The sequence below is a fragment of the Hetaerina americana genome, unplaced genomic scaffold (assembly GCF_022747635.1).
Source record: "Hetaerina americana unplaced genomic scaffold, ioHetAmer1.1.p SCAF_40, whole genome shotgun sequence".
NCBI classification, from domain to species: domain Eukaryota; kingdom Metazoa; phylum Arthropoda; class Insecta; order Odonata; family Calopterygidae; genus Hetaerina; species Hetaerina americana.
This window is the reverse complement of record NW_027286986.1, coordinates 4,117,370-4,134,295: the sequence shown is the minus strand read 5'-3', so window position 1 is coordinate 4,134,295 and position 16,926 is coordinate 4,117,370. Positions and strand designations below refer to the sequence as shown.

At 45.0% G+C, this 16,926-nt stretch overlaps 1 protein-coding gene across 1 annotated transcript in view; it reads right to left on the bottom strand.

The window, feature by feature from the left end:
- Positions 1-16,926, bottom strand: part of LOC139692743 (max dimerization protein 3-like) — a 121,858-nt gene that overhangs the window by 7,670 nt on the left and 97,262 nt on the right. Inside the window, exons 5-6 of the mRNA XM_071590989.1 lie at positions 4,550-5,096; positions 2,931-3,067 (exon numbers count right to left, since the gene is read on the bottom strand). Of these exons, the coding sequence (XP_071447090.1) occupies positions 2,931-3,067; positions 4,550-5,096 (684 nt within the window). The remainder of the gene's footprint in view (positions 1-2,930; positions 3,068-4,549; positions 5,097-16,926) is intronic.

Sequence of the window (16,926 nt, the reverse complement as noted above, 5' to 3'; positions counted from 1 at the left end):
CTCCAAATTTATATTCTTCCATTTCCTTCTCTCATTTATCTTTCTAATCATCTCATCCATGATTTTCTCATCTTTTCATATTTACTGTTCCTACAGTTTTATTTGCAACTTTTGATATCTCCTTATCATTTGTTCCCATTTTCACTCTATCACACTCAGCTCCCCGTCCTCACCCATAATTCCCTCTACAGCCTCCTGTCACTCTTTCCTCGCTGTTCCTGTTAATGCATTCACATTCCATTTCTTTAACCTCCTCCCATATTTTAAACTCCTGAATCTGAACCTTAACTTCATTAGTACTAATTATTACATTATCTGAATTCACATACGCTCCGCAAAATCTGTGTGAATGCCTGTTCCTAAACCCGTGCCTAACCATAATGTAGTCAGAGATCTTCCTCTGTGCCTGGGCATTTCCTATTCGAATTTGCACATCAGAGTGATATCGGGGTCCAGTACCTTATTCCCTGTGTGTGGCCTGTGGTTACCCGGGCAGATCTGTTGCCCAAAAAAATCAGATAGCTTGGGTTAAGATGAGAGTGTCCCCAGGAATCGAACCCAAGCCCTTTGGTCACTAGCCCAACACTGTACCCCTCGGATTATCATGCCCTTCAAGATACTGCTATACAGACAGATTAAGTTTGTACATCCACTGCTTTTCAAGCCACCTATTGCCATACAATTGAGTATTAATGCTGCACTCACTTTGAAATTGATATTTTGGTCACCTAATGTTTTAAACCATTTACTTAATCTATCTCCTCAGTTTTGAGTTCTCCACAGTTTTGAGTCCTGACAACTAAAGGGCTCGGCCCAATCAGCCGTGTGTCGTGCCCGCCAGGCGGGGGAGGCAAGGCTTCCGCGGTCGTCATCCCACGAACCCTTGCAAGGGAAAACCAGCAGCAGCAGGACAGAAGATGCAGGAGAAGAAGACCACATTAATTAGAATAGGAACGTGGAATGTTAGGACAATGATGAGGACAGGGAAATTGGAGAATGTTAAGCAAGAAAGGGGAAATATAGATATTTTAGGTCTTTGCAAGGTAAGATGGAAGGATAGCGGGGATTACTGGAGTGATAGTTATAGAATAATATACAGCGGTGGGGACGAGAGAAAACGAGGGGTTGCCATAGTATTAAATGAAGAGGTAGGAAGAAGCGTAGTCAACATAGAGCAGGTAACGGATAGAATACTTCTAGTAGAGATAAAAGCACAACCGACGAACTTGGTTATTATTCAGGTATACATGCCACCGAGCAACCATAAGGAAGAAGAGGTCGATAGGATATACGATCAGTTAGAGGACATAATCACCTGTGTTCCCGCAGGGAAACATTTGATAGTGATGGGGGATTGGAATGCGACGGTAGGCGAAGGAAGAGATGGTGATGAGGTGAGGGACTACGGTTTAGGCACGAGGAATGACCGCGGGGAGAAAGCAGTTGAGTTCTGCAGGAGACAGGGGTTAGTCATCACCAACACTTGGTTGGTTTAGACACCATATAAGACGCAGGTAGACATGGAAAATGCCAGGTGACTCAGAAAGGTATCAGCTAGATTATATCCTGATTAGACACAGGTTTAAGGACAGTGTGATTAACTCGCACAGCTTCCTGGGAGCAGATGCGGACTATGACCACAATTTAGTTGTTATGAAATGTAGCGTCCGTTTCAAAAAGATAAGGCACGAGCGGCGAGTTAGAAAATCGAATGTAAAAGCATTAAATGGTTTGAAAAGGAGGGAATACAAACAGGCGGTAGAGGAAATCATGGAGGATGGTAAAGAGCTAAGAACTGTCGAAGAAAAATGGGAAAGTATTAAGAAAGGGTTGTCTAAAGCCGCAAAAGACACTATTGGATCCGTTTACGCTAAAAGGGCTACAAAACCATCGATCACGGATGAGATGACTACAAAGATGGATGAGCAGCGAAAATGGAAGAATGTAAATACAGAGTTAGGCAAAATGAAGTACCAAGAATTAAACAATAAATTGAGGCGGGCAACAAATAAAGCAAAAGAAGCATGGTGGAAGACGCAGTTCGAGGATATGGAATGTTTGCAGAGGAAGGGTAAAATTGGTGCACTGTACAGCAAAGTTAAATCTTTATTGGGAAGTAAGAAAGGGAGATCTATGCTAACAGTTAGAGATAAGGCGAATAAGGTAATAGTTGACGCAGGAAAGATCCAAGAGATGTGGAAGGAGTATATAGAAGAACTCTATAGTAAAGAACTTCAACCAACAAAGTTAGCCATTGAAAAAGAATATGACGGGGCGAAGGGAGGAAGAAAGTACTCGGAGATGAGGAGGGACCTGATGTAGAGTAGGATGTTGTGATTTGCTAATGGTCACAAATTATTTAATTAGTTATTATGGCCATCCAAAAACCTACCTTAACCAGTAGATTACCTAATAATAATAATATCTCCACAGGTGAAATATTGGAAAATATTTCCAGTCAGTACTTTGGGGGGGTTGGTAGTCAGAATTTTACATTTTTTGAAACATAGTATAATTCACTGAGCGACAGCAGTATGCACTTATGTCACTTGTCATATTCATCCATATTATTTTGGGATTGCGAACTACATTCTACTACTCTTGGTCTTGTCCAGAAAATATTACCTTTCATTTAGACTCCAATCTCTCGTTCGTGATGACGTGAGACTGAGGCAGAAGCAGGCTTGGCAATCCCGATCCCCAGCACACCAAATAATTTACCACTTAGAACCAATTACCAATTCTCCCCACATCGTATCCAACAATAATTATATTATTTGCATGCTTGTCAAAAACATAAATAAGTGCGGCCATTTAACTCCATAATAAAATTCGTCAAAGTCAACTGGACATTATTGTGACGGCTGCAACTGACAAACGGCTCGAGTTAGGTAGGAAGGAGGAAGGCAAGAGAGAGAATGCACACACACCTAGATGACCTCCATTTCGGAGAGGGTCAACCGACTGGTGGACATTGCCACTCCACTGTCACTGGAAGTAGAGCGGACACTGCTGTGGTCATCCGTGTCACTCTGGTTGCTTCCATAACCGATAACGTCCACCTCATCTGCAAAAGGCAAGGAAGTTCATATCAAGACTAGTTCCTGGCTTATGTAAGCGTAAGGGGCAAAAGTAATCCCACTCAATATAAAAACATTTCATACATTCTCACACATGCACAAATTCCAGGATTTGCATGAGTCAACAAATTAAAGAGACTCAAGAAGGAATGGGGATCATATATAATTGACAAACTTTTGATATAAATCAGTACTCAGGGTACGCATGGATGTACATACTTCTGCATAAGCTAAGGCAGGGAATGTTTTGGAACCCAGTCTCTCCCCCCTCCATCTTCCTCGTTTCACTATTGCCACAGGACATTTCATCAGCATAAACATTTTATATTATAACCAACTCGGAGGAGAGACAGTGAGTTTGAAAACAATATATGTCCGTGTATCATGCATGCAACTAACTCATGCACATAATTTTATCAGTTATGCGCAAACAGTTTCCATGCATTATTAATTAATACATGAGAAATAAGAGTGAAAATTAAAAAGCTATTTTCAGCAATGTGGACATCCATAATCTCCACATTTATTATATTATTCCCATATTCTACTGATATCCCAAAATTTGACAATATTCATTCCTTTGATAACTGTTTTGCTGTATGTGTGAGCAGAAGCTAAATTAACCAGGATAAAATGCACATTAGAAGCTAAAATGTCAACATAAACTACCAAAAATAAAAAGGCAAGCTACAAAACTAAACACAAAAGGGAAGAAATTGAGGTGAAATTAGTCTCTAGGGCATCAGGGACCCCAAGTGTCAACCAAATGGGAACAAGATTAGAGGGATGGCCAAAGAGAGAAATGGGCCAAATTAAAATGTCAATCATTTCACTTCAAGATAATCTTGGTACAATTCACCAAAATTATTTATTAATACATTACTTAATAAAAATGATGTATCAATAAACATTTTTGGTGAATTTAACAAAGTTTTTTCTTAATTCCCCAAAAAGAAGTAACTTGGAAATTCTACACGCACTTGATTAAAATACGACATATGCTTTCAACGCTGGCAGTCATCATTGGGTAAGATGATGATCTCCAACATTGAAACCCAGGCCATATCTTTATTAAGTTCGTGTGGAATTACCAAGTTACTTCTTTTATTTAAATAGGCTGACTTTGAGGTCTTAAAGGAACAAGTGAAGATAATCCAACAAAGCAATCTTTAAGTTAGCTCCTTCTATTACAGTGGGCATATATGCATTCTACTCGCTACAATTAATAATATTTTGGTATCCTGAAGATTAAAATCATATTTAAAGTATATTTTCATCTTTGGAAGGTATGAGAAATAATTAAATTTGAGGGGGGGGGAGAAGGAGGGGGGTTTGTAGCCAGGGTAGATAAGGAGTTGGCTACAGGTACACCCGCCACACACGTGGCACGGTCGTGTGCACCTTCGCCGTGCTCGAGAGTAATAATCTCGAGGCAGACGATGGCGCGAATGCCGGGAGGGATGTCTCACCGGACTCCGAGATGGATGGCGAGGAAGCGGCGGAGGAGACGGCCGAGGAAGAGGAGGCGGCCGACGACGTCGTCGACACGTTTGTACTGCTGGAGGCGGAGGAGCACTCAGACACGGAGCGGCGCTTGGAGAGCAGCGAGAGGGCGCTCTCCGAGGGGGGCGGCGGGGACGTGGCGCGCGGGGCGGCCGGCGCCGAGGACGAGAGGGCGGCGGAGGCGTGGTGCGAGTGATGCGAGTGGTGGTGCGAGTGGGCCCCGCTGCTGCCGCCGTGGTGATGCGAGTGGTGGTGGTGGTGGTGATGGTGGTGCGAGTGGTGCGAGTGGTGGTGGTGGCCGGTCGCCACGGCCACCGCCGCGGAGGGTGCTCCGCCACCCGAAGACGCAGCGGCGGCAGCGCCGTTGGCGGCAGCCCTGCTGCTGCTGTGGTGGTGGTGCTCGCCGCCAGTGGTCGTCGTGGTCAGCTGCTCGAGACGCCGTCGGAGGAAACGGTGCTCCCGGCTCAACTGCTCCTTGTGCACCGAATGCTTCCGCTCCCGCTCCTCCAGGCTCTAAGAGGACAAGAGGAGGGATGAGTGCGTCGTCGTCATTTTGAGGCGAGGGCCAGGCCCTCATCCGCCCCTTCCCATGGGGGGCCCAAAACTATAAAGACTGCACGAAGGACTGCGCGTCATGCAAACACGTTGATCGCCACGAAGGTTGTTTGATCGGCGAGGGCCAACGGAGCTCTTGTGTCGGGCGCCTAAGAGCGAGCGACGTCGATATACTATAATATATACGTCGGTAAACAGGTGTTGTTGCTGAGTGAGGAGGGCGATTGGTTGATCCAGGGAGACCCGAATGATCGCACTTCCGCTAGGGCCAAGCAGCGTGAATCATGCCCATAAACAACCGAGTACGAACCCGGCCAGTGGCCGAACCCAGCGGGAGTACCACGCCCCCCTTCAATCGCACAGATAAGTTTGCATTATACAGGGAAAACTACGGATGGCAACGGAATGCATGGCATTCCGTTGCCATCCGTCCTGGGAAACCATAACCGGCACAGGGAAAGAAACTGGCCCCCCTACTCTTATGTGTGAATTTCAGACACCATCCGGCTGGGTACTGGGTGAACTCAGCCTACCAAACCGACCTTCGGGTTGATTACTGTTTATGGTATATATATATACACCATATTATATATATATATATATATATATATATATATATATAAATTATACATACTTATACATATATATATATATATATATATATATATATATATATATATATATATATATATATATATATATATATATATATATATATATTGTCTATTTCTCCTTTGGTGGGTGAAACAGCCCCCTGACGCCATCTCTTGGCTGAAAGAATCGGGGCGCTTGGCGACATATTAGACCCACGGATCTCAGGGTAAATTGGCTATCCTCGATAGCTCAAGTGGTTAAGAGCATCCGCCCGGCAAGTGGAAAGATCCGGTGTTCGAGTCCCGGTTGAGGAAATATTTTTACTCTTGTGATCCGTTCGATTCCGCCTTCCCCACCTCTATTGTGTTCGTCCTTTATATGTGTTCCTATCCCTTTTTCCTTATATCTGTTTCTGTATATATGAGTATATATATATATATATATATATATATATATATATATATATATATATATATATATATATATATAAATTATACATATATATATATATATAAATTTTAGTTCATATTTTTAACATATATATACAGGTATTCATCCAGATGGCAATAGATATAAGGCAAAGGGATAGGAACACACACATAGGACGAGCACAGAAGGGGTGGGGAAGGCGGAATCGAGCAGATCACAAGCACAAAAATATTTCCTTGAACGGGACATGAACACCGGAACTTTCGACTTGCAGGGCCGATGCTTTAACCACTTGAGCTATCAAGGAAACGAAATTTACACTGAGATTTGAGGGGTACATGTATTTATGCAACCAAATACCCCGAGTCTTTCGCCAAGAGATGGCATTAGGGAGCTGTTTCACCCACCAAAGGAGAAATAGACAACACACAAGAGAAAAGGCAAAGAGAAAAGGTATGCAATCATAAATACATAATTAATATTTGTTCTCCATAGAGCGGGATTTCGTGTTTGAATGTGCATTTGGCCTATGTGGCCCGTCTCTTTCTTTTGGCTATGCGTGCCTCGAAACGCACTGTTCATATCCTTTATGATGCATGTATGGTTGCTTACCTACTGTTCTTTCCTCTTGTGTGTTTTCTATTTCTCCTTCGGCCCCCGAAAAAAATGAACGAAAAAATTAATAAAGATAAAAATAAAATTTAAAAATATAATTATAAATAAAAAACACAACAAAATGATTTTTACGAAATCAAAAAAGTAATGAAAACAATACATATAAAAAACAATTAGACTACTTTAAAAAAATGTAATTTTAAAATGTATTCCAAATCTGCATGTATTCTTAGTTTGAGCGCCATAAATACCTCTTTTTGTCGAATATTTCTGTTGTAAACCTCGAGTTTTTTAAGTTTCGATTTCACACAAACAACACCACATCATATATCTCCCCAGCTAATGTCCCAACGCCAATATGTAATAACAGCGGTAGGTGTGGGTTACACACCCTCGCCAGTGCATTTGCATTGCATCCGACAACTGGATTGAGTCTCGACATAATCAGCCCTGAGGATGGAAAACGACCCGTTTTCCGAAACGCTGGCGTCAGGCGAACTGACCCGGTGGAAGACCCGAGGTAGCCTTTTCCCCAGCAATTCGCCGGGAAAGGACAAGATCATACTTCACAAATCACCGCTTAACTTACTATCGACTTCGAAACTTTAAACTTTTAAACTGTGGTATTAGGATCCACCTCGGTGGACATACCCAAGATATTACCATAACAACGGTCTTAACGATGGACAGTTAGGCTACCATCTCACTGATGTCAGACTCGACTATCAAGACAACGGAAACCTTCATTGACTCGATGAATGCAAGACTTAGCTGTTCCCAAGATAGATGTATCACCAAAAGCAACGACGGACCACCATGCAAATGCAACCCTCATGGCGTCAAATGTCCGGGAAAACAAGGAATTGTTTCGAAATATCTTCTAACATAAACAATAGGCTACTGAATGCTAATTAGAATGAAATATTCAGCCGCGTATCAACAAGCCTCGCGAGGGTAAAATACTTAGCATGTCCGATAAACGAGACATTTATCAAGATTTTTGAGTTGCGCTAGGACAACGGTCAAAGATGCACCTTCCAGGATTGACGTGGACGCCGGCTAGGTGGCGGGGGATTAGAGGGGCCATACGCCAGTTAGCACGATTCGATGTCTCTCGATGCCCCACGGCGACAATGAAGGTATTTCACGACGACTACTCGCACAAGTCCAAGTCAGTGGTTGGTCCCTCCTCATGCACTATTCCCGCTTGGGTCCGTGGGTGCCTTGCACATTTGGGCATACGACAATTTCACGACAGAATACAGCATCCCATCTCGGGACCTGCTTTGCTCCTCCCTCCCTGACTACATACGCCTTTCGAGATGTCATGCATGAATTGTTTTCGTGGATAGGAACTAACGACTACTATATTGGAGGCAACCGCAAGAAAACGTAAATCAATTACATTTAACGGGGCGAAATACAGGAGAAAATCGGGATTATGATCTATAAGGAGAATACATACACTTATGTAAGTGAGAACTGTTAAGAACTTAAGTGGTAGGCACAATGAGAAGCTGGGTCGACAAACAAATGAAGGAGGCGGGATAAGGTTTTCAATTCCGTGCGTAGGGCAATGAGAAATCTCCAGCGTAGAGGGTAACAAGGTCACCCTGCAACTAGCTGGCCCACACATATCCCCCAAAGGAATATCCGCCGCTGCTGGGTATGTTTAAGGCAAGCACGAGAGGACAGATGGCGTGGCGGTCATGTGCACTCGGGTCCAAAGCAAGCAAAACAACTGAAGCGAGGAAGGCAAACACGCACATGCGGCGCGAGATTACGCTAAATGAGAAAATATACGGGGGTTAAAACGATGGAAAGGTCCAAGAAAAAAGGAAGGACCGATCGTACCCAAAAAAATAAAGTACAGGCCTCCGCAAAGGAGAGAGTGAAATACTCCTTCAGAAATCGCGGAATGGAACGAATTACTTTTTAATTTTTGAAACATTTTCTTACTCGGCAAAACATTTTTTAAGGAGAAAATCATTTATTTTCCTAATAACTCAGCCAATGAATACCATTCACATTGTAACAAGTAGTGGAATTCCAACCATTATTTAAAATTGATGTTTGTTATTTTAATGCACCTTGTAATAAAAGTGTCTTCTTCCTATATTTAGGAGGTGAGCGCTTGTACAAGGTTTATCCTATTGCTTGATATATTATTTAACACGAGGTTATATTTTTTGTTGTATGTAATAAAAGTAAAGTGTGAAAAACAGTTTAGGAATATATATGGAATTCATGATCTCATGCAATCTTAAGAATGATATAATTGCAAGTTTATTGGATACATATACATGATTGTACAAGACACCATTAATGACCAATTAAAATGTTGCATCATGAGGTATATTAGAAAATAAATGGCCGCTTCCTTATAAATAAACAACGGCGGGCCATAACAATGTTGCAAACATGCAGCACCATCTATCGATTGCTTCCGTAACCCACTGAATTCGTTCTCCGGATTCAGTAGCCGTTATCCCGTCGGTGAGTGCAGATGAAAATGTCCGCGAAAATCGTTGCTCCCGTCAATTGATGTGGTTCAATTTTTTGTGCAAGAGAATCATCAGCTGCCCAGATTCATCGGGAGTTAGCTTAAGGACGTGGAGTATTGAGCGAGGGGAAGGTGTTGAGACAATAGTGTCGAGACTTCAAAAATGGACGCTCAAATGTGCACTAAGAGGAGGTTGGGTGGCAGGTCCAGAGCATACAGATTGATGAAATCGTAGTTCAACAAGCGGACCAAGAACTGCGATCTGATCAGCAGTTAGTGGCTGATACATCCCCTCTTGCTGGACGCACCACTATCTATCCACACTATTGCTGCGGAAAAGCTCGGATACCCACAAGTCGTGTGAAATGTGGATACCGGAAATCCATCCCGACCAAAATCGAACAGCTAAGAATGCTGCGAGGACGGGCGTTTTTGGACCACTGTCTCCGGTCCACACCTAGCGACTATTTCCTCTTCTTGCAATTGAAACAGTGGACAACGGTTTGAAGACGAGAGAAACTCAGGACAGCCATTGTCAACTGGTTCAAACTCTCAGTCGGCGAAGTTCCATGCCGATTACGTTGAAGAGTGAAGCAGGTTTGTCGGATACAAAAACCGTCAATGAAAACTTTTTAAAACGAATGCATTTATTTGTGACCAACGCCTCCCACGACGGATGCCTTGCCCGGCTTCGCCAGGGCGCAGCGGGCTATTTTTCGGGTCTCCCAGATCATCCCGACATATGCCAGGGGGCATAATTGAAAGTCGAAATTGGCCCCGTTAATTAGCGCCATTAGTGAATCCAAGTGTGAATTCCACGTGCGCCGTAGATGGGGATGGAATAGGATCGCAGTGCGATTCTTCACTTTTCCAGTTCAAATGTGATCCCAAATATGTGCCCTAGGCCACAACGGCATCTCACAAAACCAAGACGAATGTGTTAATGCAGTGTTCTGTCACGCGTAGAGAGCGGAGAATTAGTGGGGGCCATCCCGGAAGTCGTCGAGCGTTAAGGATCGCGTGAAAGCGCTCAGGCTCGATTCCTCCGCGAGCAATGACTTGCCCCCAGCAACAATGGGCGAACCTCGTAGACCAACTCCGGCATCAAGGAAGCATTCGAAGCTCTTCCCTTTTTCTCCCCTCTCCGGTGGCCTGCGCACATCTTCGGGATGCTCATTGCGGGCAATTCGCATTACTTATGCGACAGCGGGAAAACGACCGATGCAAACGCTGACGTCCCCCGCCAATGCCGGACAAACTGCTCTCTATTTGAGAAATATGACGAGAGCCCGACAGTCAAACGTTACTTTGAACCTGTGTCACTGGCGGCTATGTTTTCTGGTCGATATCTAGGAACCATACCAACTACTGCATTCGAACGGTAAAGGTGGTTTTCAGGGGCCCGAGTCGAGGGCGGGCCCCGCTCTCCCGCCCCCGACGGTGGCCTTGGGAAGTAGATTCCAGAAGTAACAGACTCGAGGACGCCTCCTCCCCACAGACAAAACAGGATAGCAACTGAAGGGTTATGCATAGATGGCAAAAATCCCACTTGCCACCCTCGGCGTCTAGGGAATTACTCAATCGCATGCACTTTCACTAATCTCGTGTGTTTTGTTATCATAACCCCTTCCCGTACGCCCGCATTAGAATGCCATTAAATAATGCAGTGGTCTTCACAGTATTGCTTCCTCTGCTTTGTCTGTTTTTAAGACTCCCCTTCCATCCGACGGCTCTCTCTGTGGGGGGACCCTCCCGCTATCTGCAGCGTTGGGTCACCACACGCCCTTGCGGGGTATTACCTAGATGCAAAAAGGTGCCGGCACCAAGCCCTGGTACTGACCTGATCGAGGGCTCCGAGAGGTGGGTGTAAAAATAAGCGCCCACATTTTCCCGACGAGCATTTCAAATCAACAATGGTGATGGGGCCCAGTGCATCGCGGAAGAAATTTTTTTTGTGTGATATATAAAGGATCCCCAATTAATATGGAGGCGGGGGAACGCCCTCGTCTGCGAATGCAGAGGTCACGGGTTCGATCCCCTTTTAGATAAGTTTCTTTCGCCAAGGATTTATTATTTGTGATTTTCCTTGATATTAATTGTTTGATATCCCGATGTAATAAAGAATAAGTTGTCCATATTAAATGAGTTTGTAATTTTCCACTCACTTTATTTCTCAGTAGAACGAGTTTCACCGACTTGCGGCAAAACTTTATCATCACACATGGCTAGGTTCACACCATACCTACCAAAATTGCTCAATTTCGACCAAAAACAGCAACGCATTAACATTGCTAATGAGGTGTTGGACTCCGTCCGCAACGACCCAAATTTGCTTCGGAGGGTCATAACTGGTGACGAATCATGATTTTACGGCTTTGGCGTGGAAACTAAAGCTCAATCATCCAAATGTAAGCTGCAGCACGAGCCATGACTGAAAAAAGCGCACCGAGTTCGGTCGAATGTGGAAGTGCGCAATTTGCGCTAAGCAATTCGCCACAAACGCCCGGATTTGTGGGAGAACAAAAATTGGCTCTTGCACCATGACAATGCCCCTGCTCAGACATCGTTTCTTGTGCGTGGCCACAAACAACACACCAATGAGGCCGCAGCCACCGTATTCCCCTGATCTGGCCCCCGGTGACTTTTTCTTGTTCCCGAAACTGAAGAGGCCCATGAAAGGACGACGCTGCGCTACGATTGACGAGATAAAGACTGCAAAGATTTGGAATAAATAAATAATTTTTTTTAAAATACAGAAGTCGTGATACTTTTTGAACAGACCTCGCACTGTTAGTAACTCCTCCATTGACTGACTACACGAAGAAGACAAATAAGGAACGCCTTCAAAAGGAGCGCGCTCGCATGCATCTCAGTCACCGATTATCAGGCAGTATTCTACTTGTGCAGGGCGGACAATGCCCTCATGCATCAGTGCTATAACTTTATTCACACGCCTTCCGGCCCGCCGGCAAAGGGGCGTGTGGTGGGGGTGGGAGGGAAGGCGTCAGGACGACAGCCATTAAATGAGTCGAAGGGGGAGGTTGCAATTGCTCAATGTTCTCACTAACTAGATCCGCCATTGCTCACCCATTTCCGCCCAAGTGTTTCAAGGGTTGAGTCGTCGCCGCGATTAGCGCATGGCGAAAATTAATACTGGCATCTGCATCTTCATCTTCATCTCCCTTATTTCGAGACAACCGTCTCTCCTTCTGACTTAATTGGGAGGCTAGGTAAATAATTTTTTCTGTCGAATGCAAAACCACACGATCGGTATCTCTGGTAAAGGGATCCCCTCGGGCACTCAAGTCTTCTCATCTCTATGGGTTCCCGCCACAGACATCTTAACAATCGAGAGAAGTCAAAACGACGCACTCTTCCCGCTAGTTGGCGGCATTTGAAACCGAAGGACGACTGCGACATTAACCCTGCGTATTCTTCCCCAACCTCCAGAGACACGGGGGTCTCCAGAAGCGGGGTCAATCACGAACGGCCGGCACAAACACTAACTAACCCGTCCCCCGCTCATGCCCAGGCCCAACTGGGCCTGGTGCTGCCACGACCGAGGGCCGTTGAGCGAAGGGGGGGGGGCGGAGGTGGACCGCTCCACCGCCCGCCCTCCCCCTTTCCCGCGAAACGAATTTCACAGTGGGGGGGGGGGGGAGCGAAGATATTGGTGCATTCGACCTCACGCCGCGACAACGGTGCGCGCTAAAGACGGCGGTTCGCGATGGCGATGCTGTGGCGCGGCGGCAGGAAGCACTGAAAATCATAGGATATTCTTTCAAAGCAACACCATATTTGAAATGCTGCATACGTATTACGCTTCGTATTTATACTGTTTAACGTATTTCTATCAATTGCATTCACTCATTCTGGATCGTCTACGTCATTCCATCAATTCAACTGTCAGATATTTGTTGGATGTCAGTATTTACTCAGAAACTCCCTTTCACTATCAACATTCCTTTCACTCATGTCACGATACAATGTTAACGGAGGTAAAGATCACCCAATGCCTTCAGCGGCGCGAGCAGCAAACATTAACAGAAGAGGGGCTTGGACACGGAGATCCGCCAATTGAAACTCGATTCGGTGCAACGATCTGCAAAATGTGTCCCGTGGCCTTCGTCACGCCCAAGGAAGATGATCGCTTGAATTTACCTGTGGCTTTTATTGATCACGATCAAATTTAGCAATGGCGATTATGATAGGAATTCGGTGATTTGAGCGGTCCTTCCTCCGACGACAACGGTTTCATTTACACGGGTGTTCCAGCCGGTTAATGGGGAGATGCTCGCTTTCCGACCTACTAAATTATTAGCAGGAAGAATTATCCGAGTCATACTAGGAGAGCCACGGCGACTGGAAAATGTTTGAACCGGATTATGGAATAGGAGAAGGTTGGTTTAATCGAAATTTTGTCAGGCGAGGGGAAAAGATGAAGTCTTTGAAGGTTAAATTCTTCATATTGTTCAAGGGTATTTATTCCAGAGCTCTAAAATGTTAGGGTCACTCGTCGCTGGAAGGCTTTCGGCCAAATTTAGGATTGATGCGGCAAGACGGTTGGAGAAATGTAGGGAAATGTATCCACATCGGAGAATACGTGTACGGCGGATAATTAAACAAACCAGGAAGCTTCCACTTAACGGAAGGAACCATTGCAGATGGGAGTAAGTTATTAGACGTTATTAGGAAAGCTTGAGTAGAGGGGCGGGAGAATATCTTCTCCTCATACCGCTAGAACAAACCGCTAATTGGTTATGTGTTTTTTCCATGTTAACTTCTCGCCGGGCGCGACACCCAGGAATTTAATTGTTTTTGCCTTCGGGACGATTTCTTCCGTTCGAAATGGATTAAAGCAGCTTTACACGGATTCAATGAGTTTTCACATTTCCTGAGATGCTGCGGTTTTGGAAACGGTCGCATACGCGCGTAGCGGACCAGGCGGGCTGCATCATGTTTGCATCGCTGGCGCCGTGTCGTCGCCATATAATGAATGAGAGGTCGGCTCGGGGTGGAATGTTGGATGTGAAGATGAGATGATTCCACAAAGGGGAGAGAAGCGTTCTTTGCGGGACACCGGAAGGGATAAAACACGGGAGAGGAAGCGGAATCGACGCAGACGAAAAAGGTTCTATTTTTGATCAAGGAAAGAAAGATATTTGGATGGGAAGGGAAGATACATTGAAAGGGGGCAGGCCTTCGAGACAGCCTCGTTCGAAAGCTGCGTCAAGACACATTTCTCTTATACTCTTGCTTTCCGTTAATCTGAATACTCAACGAGCGGCCGTGAATTCGTGTCAGGGCATTCTCACTATTTCCGATGGTTGTTGACGACGATTGCCGTCTCAAAGCTCATAATGTGCCGTTCCATTCCACCATTCACGGAGGAAATAATACTCAGCGATGAATGTCGTAAATGGAAAGATTCATGCATATGGAAGCAGTCAGCCAGTGTTTGGCACGAAGGACAAGAAAATTAAGGACCGGTTCCTCATCAAAAAGAGCCCACGGTACGACCTCTCGATGCCTGCCAACACCTGATTCCGACACCATCCACTGCACACTAATTCACGCAACTAAATCATATTGCCTGTGATGGTGGATGAAAACATTCTGATGACGAATTCAAGGAGATAAAAGGTGGCTCTCAAATAGGATATAATATGATGTACAGCTAGGCTGGAATCAAACCTGGGTTTGATACCATGGACGGTGATATTAGGCGATTTTCCGTCCCTTATACGCTGTAAGTATCGACCCAATGATTTAAAAATTGCTTAAGAAAGAAAACTAGCATAATCTTATCGTCAGAGCTCGAAAGAATAATGCATGTTACTCCAAGAGATATCTCTCCGTTCGCAAAATCTGCATCACTGCCCTCAACCTGTTTGACGTTAAACTTAACGTTCTCGTCGAATAGCACTATCAAAATTTTCCGCAGAGAAAATCGATTCGCGTCCAACGTATGATCTTGGTATTGTTCGGGGCCATCGGCGCGCCGAAAGCAACTGAGCCGGCGGCGCCAACGGGAGATTCCTACCGACTGAGTCGTCCACGACCTTAGTCGAGAAGGATCGAATGGCGCCGCAGGGGTATCGGGCCAGGGGGATGAGTGAAGCGGTGAGCGTGCTTCCGGATCGAGGGCACTCGCCTATAAAGGGATAAAACGGCACGCTCCTCCCGAAAGGAGGGCGCTCAATTTATACTCGCTCGACTCGTCCCTCGCGAGCCACATAATTTGCGATTCGATCCATCGACTCCATCATCTAGTGTAAGGATCAACCCGGTTCATTCAAGAAATGGCTTCAAGAGAGGACGATTCTTCGACCTAACGCCTAGGACGGCATGCGGACGGAAACATCTACATCTACATCAATACCCTGCAAGCCACCAAAAAGGTGTGTGGCAGGGGGTGCAGCACCAGGAGGAAAGGGTAAGGAATGAGGGAGATATGGTTTTTCAAATGGATGGGAAAAGGTGGGGGGAACCTGCAAATAAAATTTATAAATAAACTAGTATAGCCATGCGCAGTCGCTACCTTGTAGGTTGATACTTATTATGTCGAGCCGGCTCCTGGGGGATTTCGATAACAAGCATTCTGGTCTCTTATTGTTCTCGGAAAAAATGACCATTTAAACCTGTCTGTCTTGCAGTCAATCTCTCTAATCTTATATTCATTATCCCTCCGCCCGTAATACGTTGGGATTCGTATTATGTTCTTGATGTCATCGGAAAAGGACCCATCTTTAAATGTTTTTAATAATTTTAATCTATATTGTAAACGCCACTGTGTAAGGGAATCCGAGCCTAAATTTTCTAGTTACGCTATTGCGTTGGTCAAAACAATTTTTGACAAATCTAGCCCCCCTCCGCTGAACTCGATCCAATTCCAAAATCAAATTTATCTCTTGAGGATCCCATGTACTGGCAGCATACTCTAGGTGGGGCCTGACTAGGGCAAGAAAACATCGTTCCTTCACTTTTTCGTGCCCAGCACTCTTTTTACAAATCCCAATTTTTTATTAGCACGACCGCATATTTCTCGTATGTGCTTTCCCCAGGACAGATCGTGAGTAATTGTTACACCCAAGTATTCAAAGGAAACTACCCTCGCAGTTTGTTTGTTTCACTTTATAACTTAATTGGGGGGGGGGGGGGTGTTACTCTTTTCCCAAAAATGTATTACTACGCATTTTTTCAGATTTAATTCCAATTGCCATGTATCGCACCAAGTCTGGATTGTATTTAGGTTGTGAGCTAACGTGACTCTGTCTTCCTGACTTCGAAAGTCCCCATAAATCCCCGCAGTATCGTGATACTCTTTGGAGTGTCACGGTATGGGATGAGGAAAGGGCGGCCATGCTCATCTTGCGTCCCGTGATTTAATCAATGAATGGAGGGGCGGTTTGCATGACATTAGCGACGACATGAGTGCGTCAGTCTGCGTCGCCTCCCCCCCCCCCACCCCCCGCCAAAACTGGCGAGTTCAACGCGTGCGCCTCGCGTCACTCTTGCCCATACTTTTCTAAAAGTAGAAAACAACTATGTTTTCCTGTTCTTCCATATTTTCCCACCGTTTACCATTTAATCGGCGACTAATCATGGAAGCTCACTTTTTCCCACGAGGGGAGGACCGACGATGAG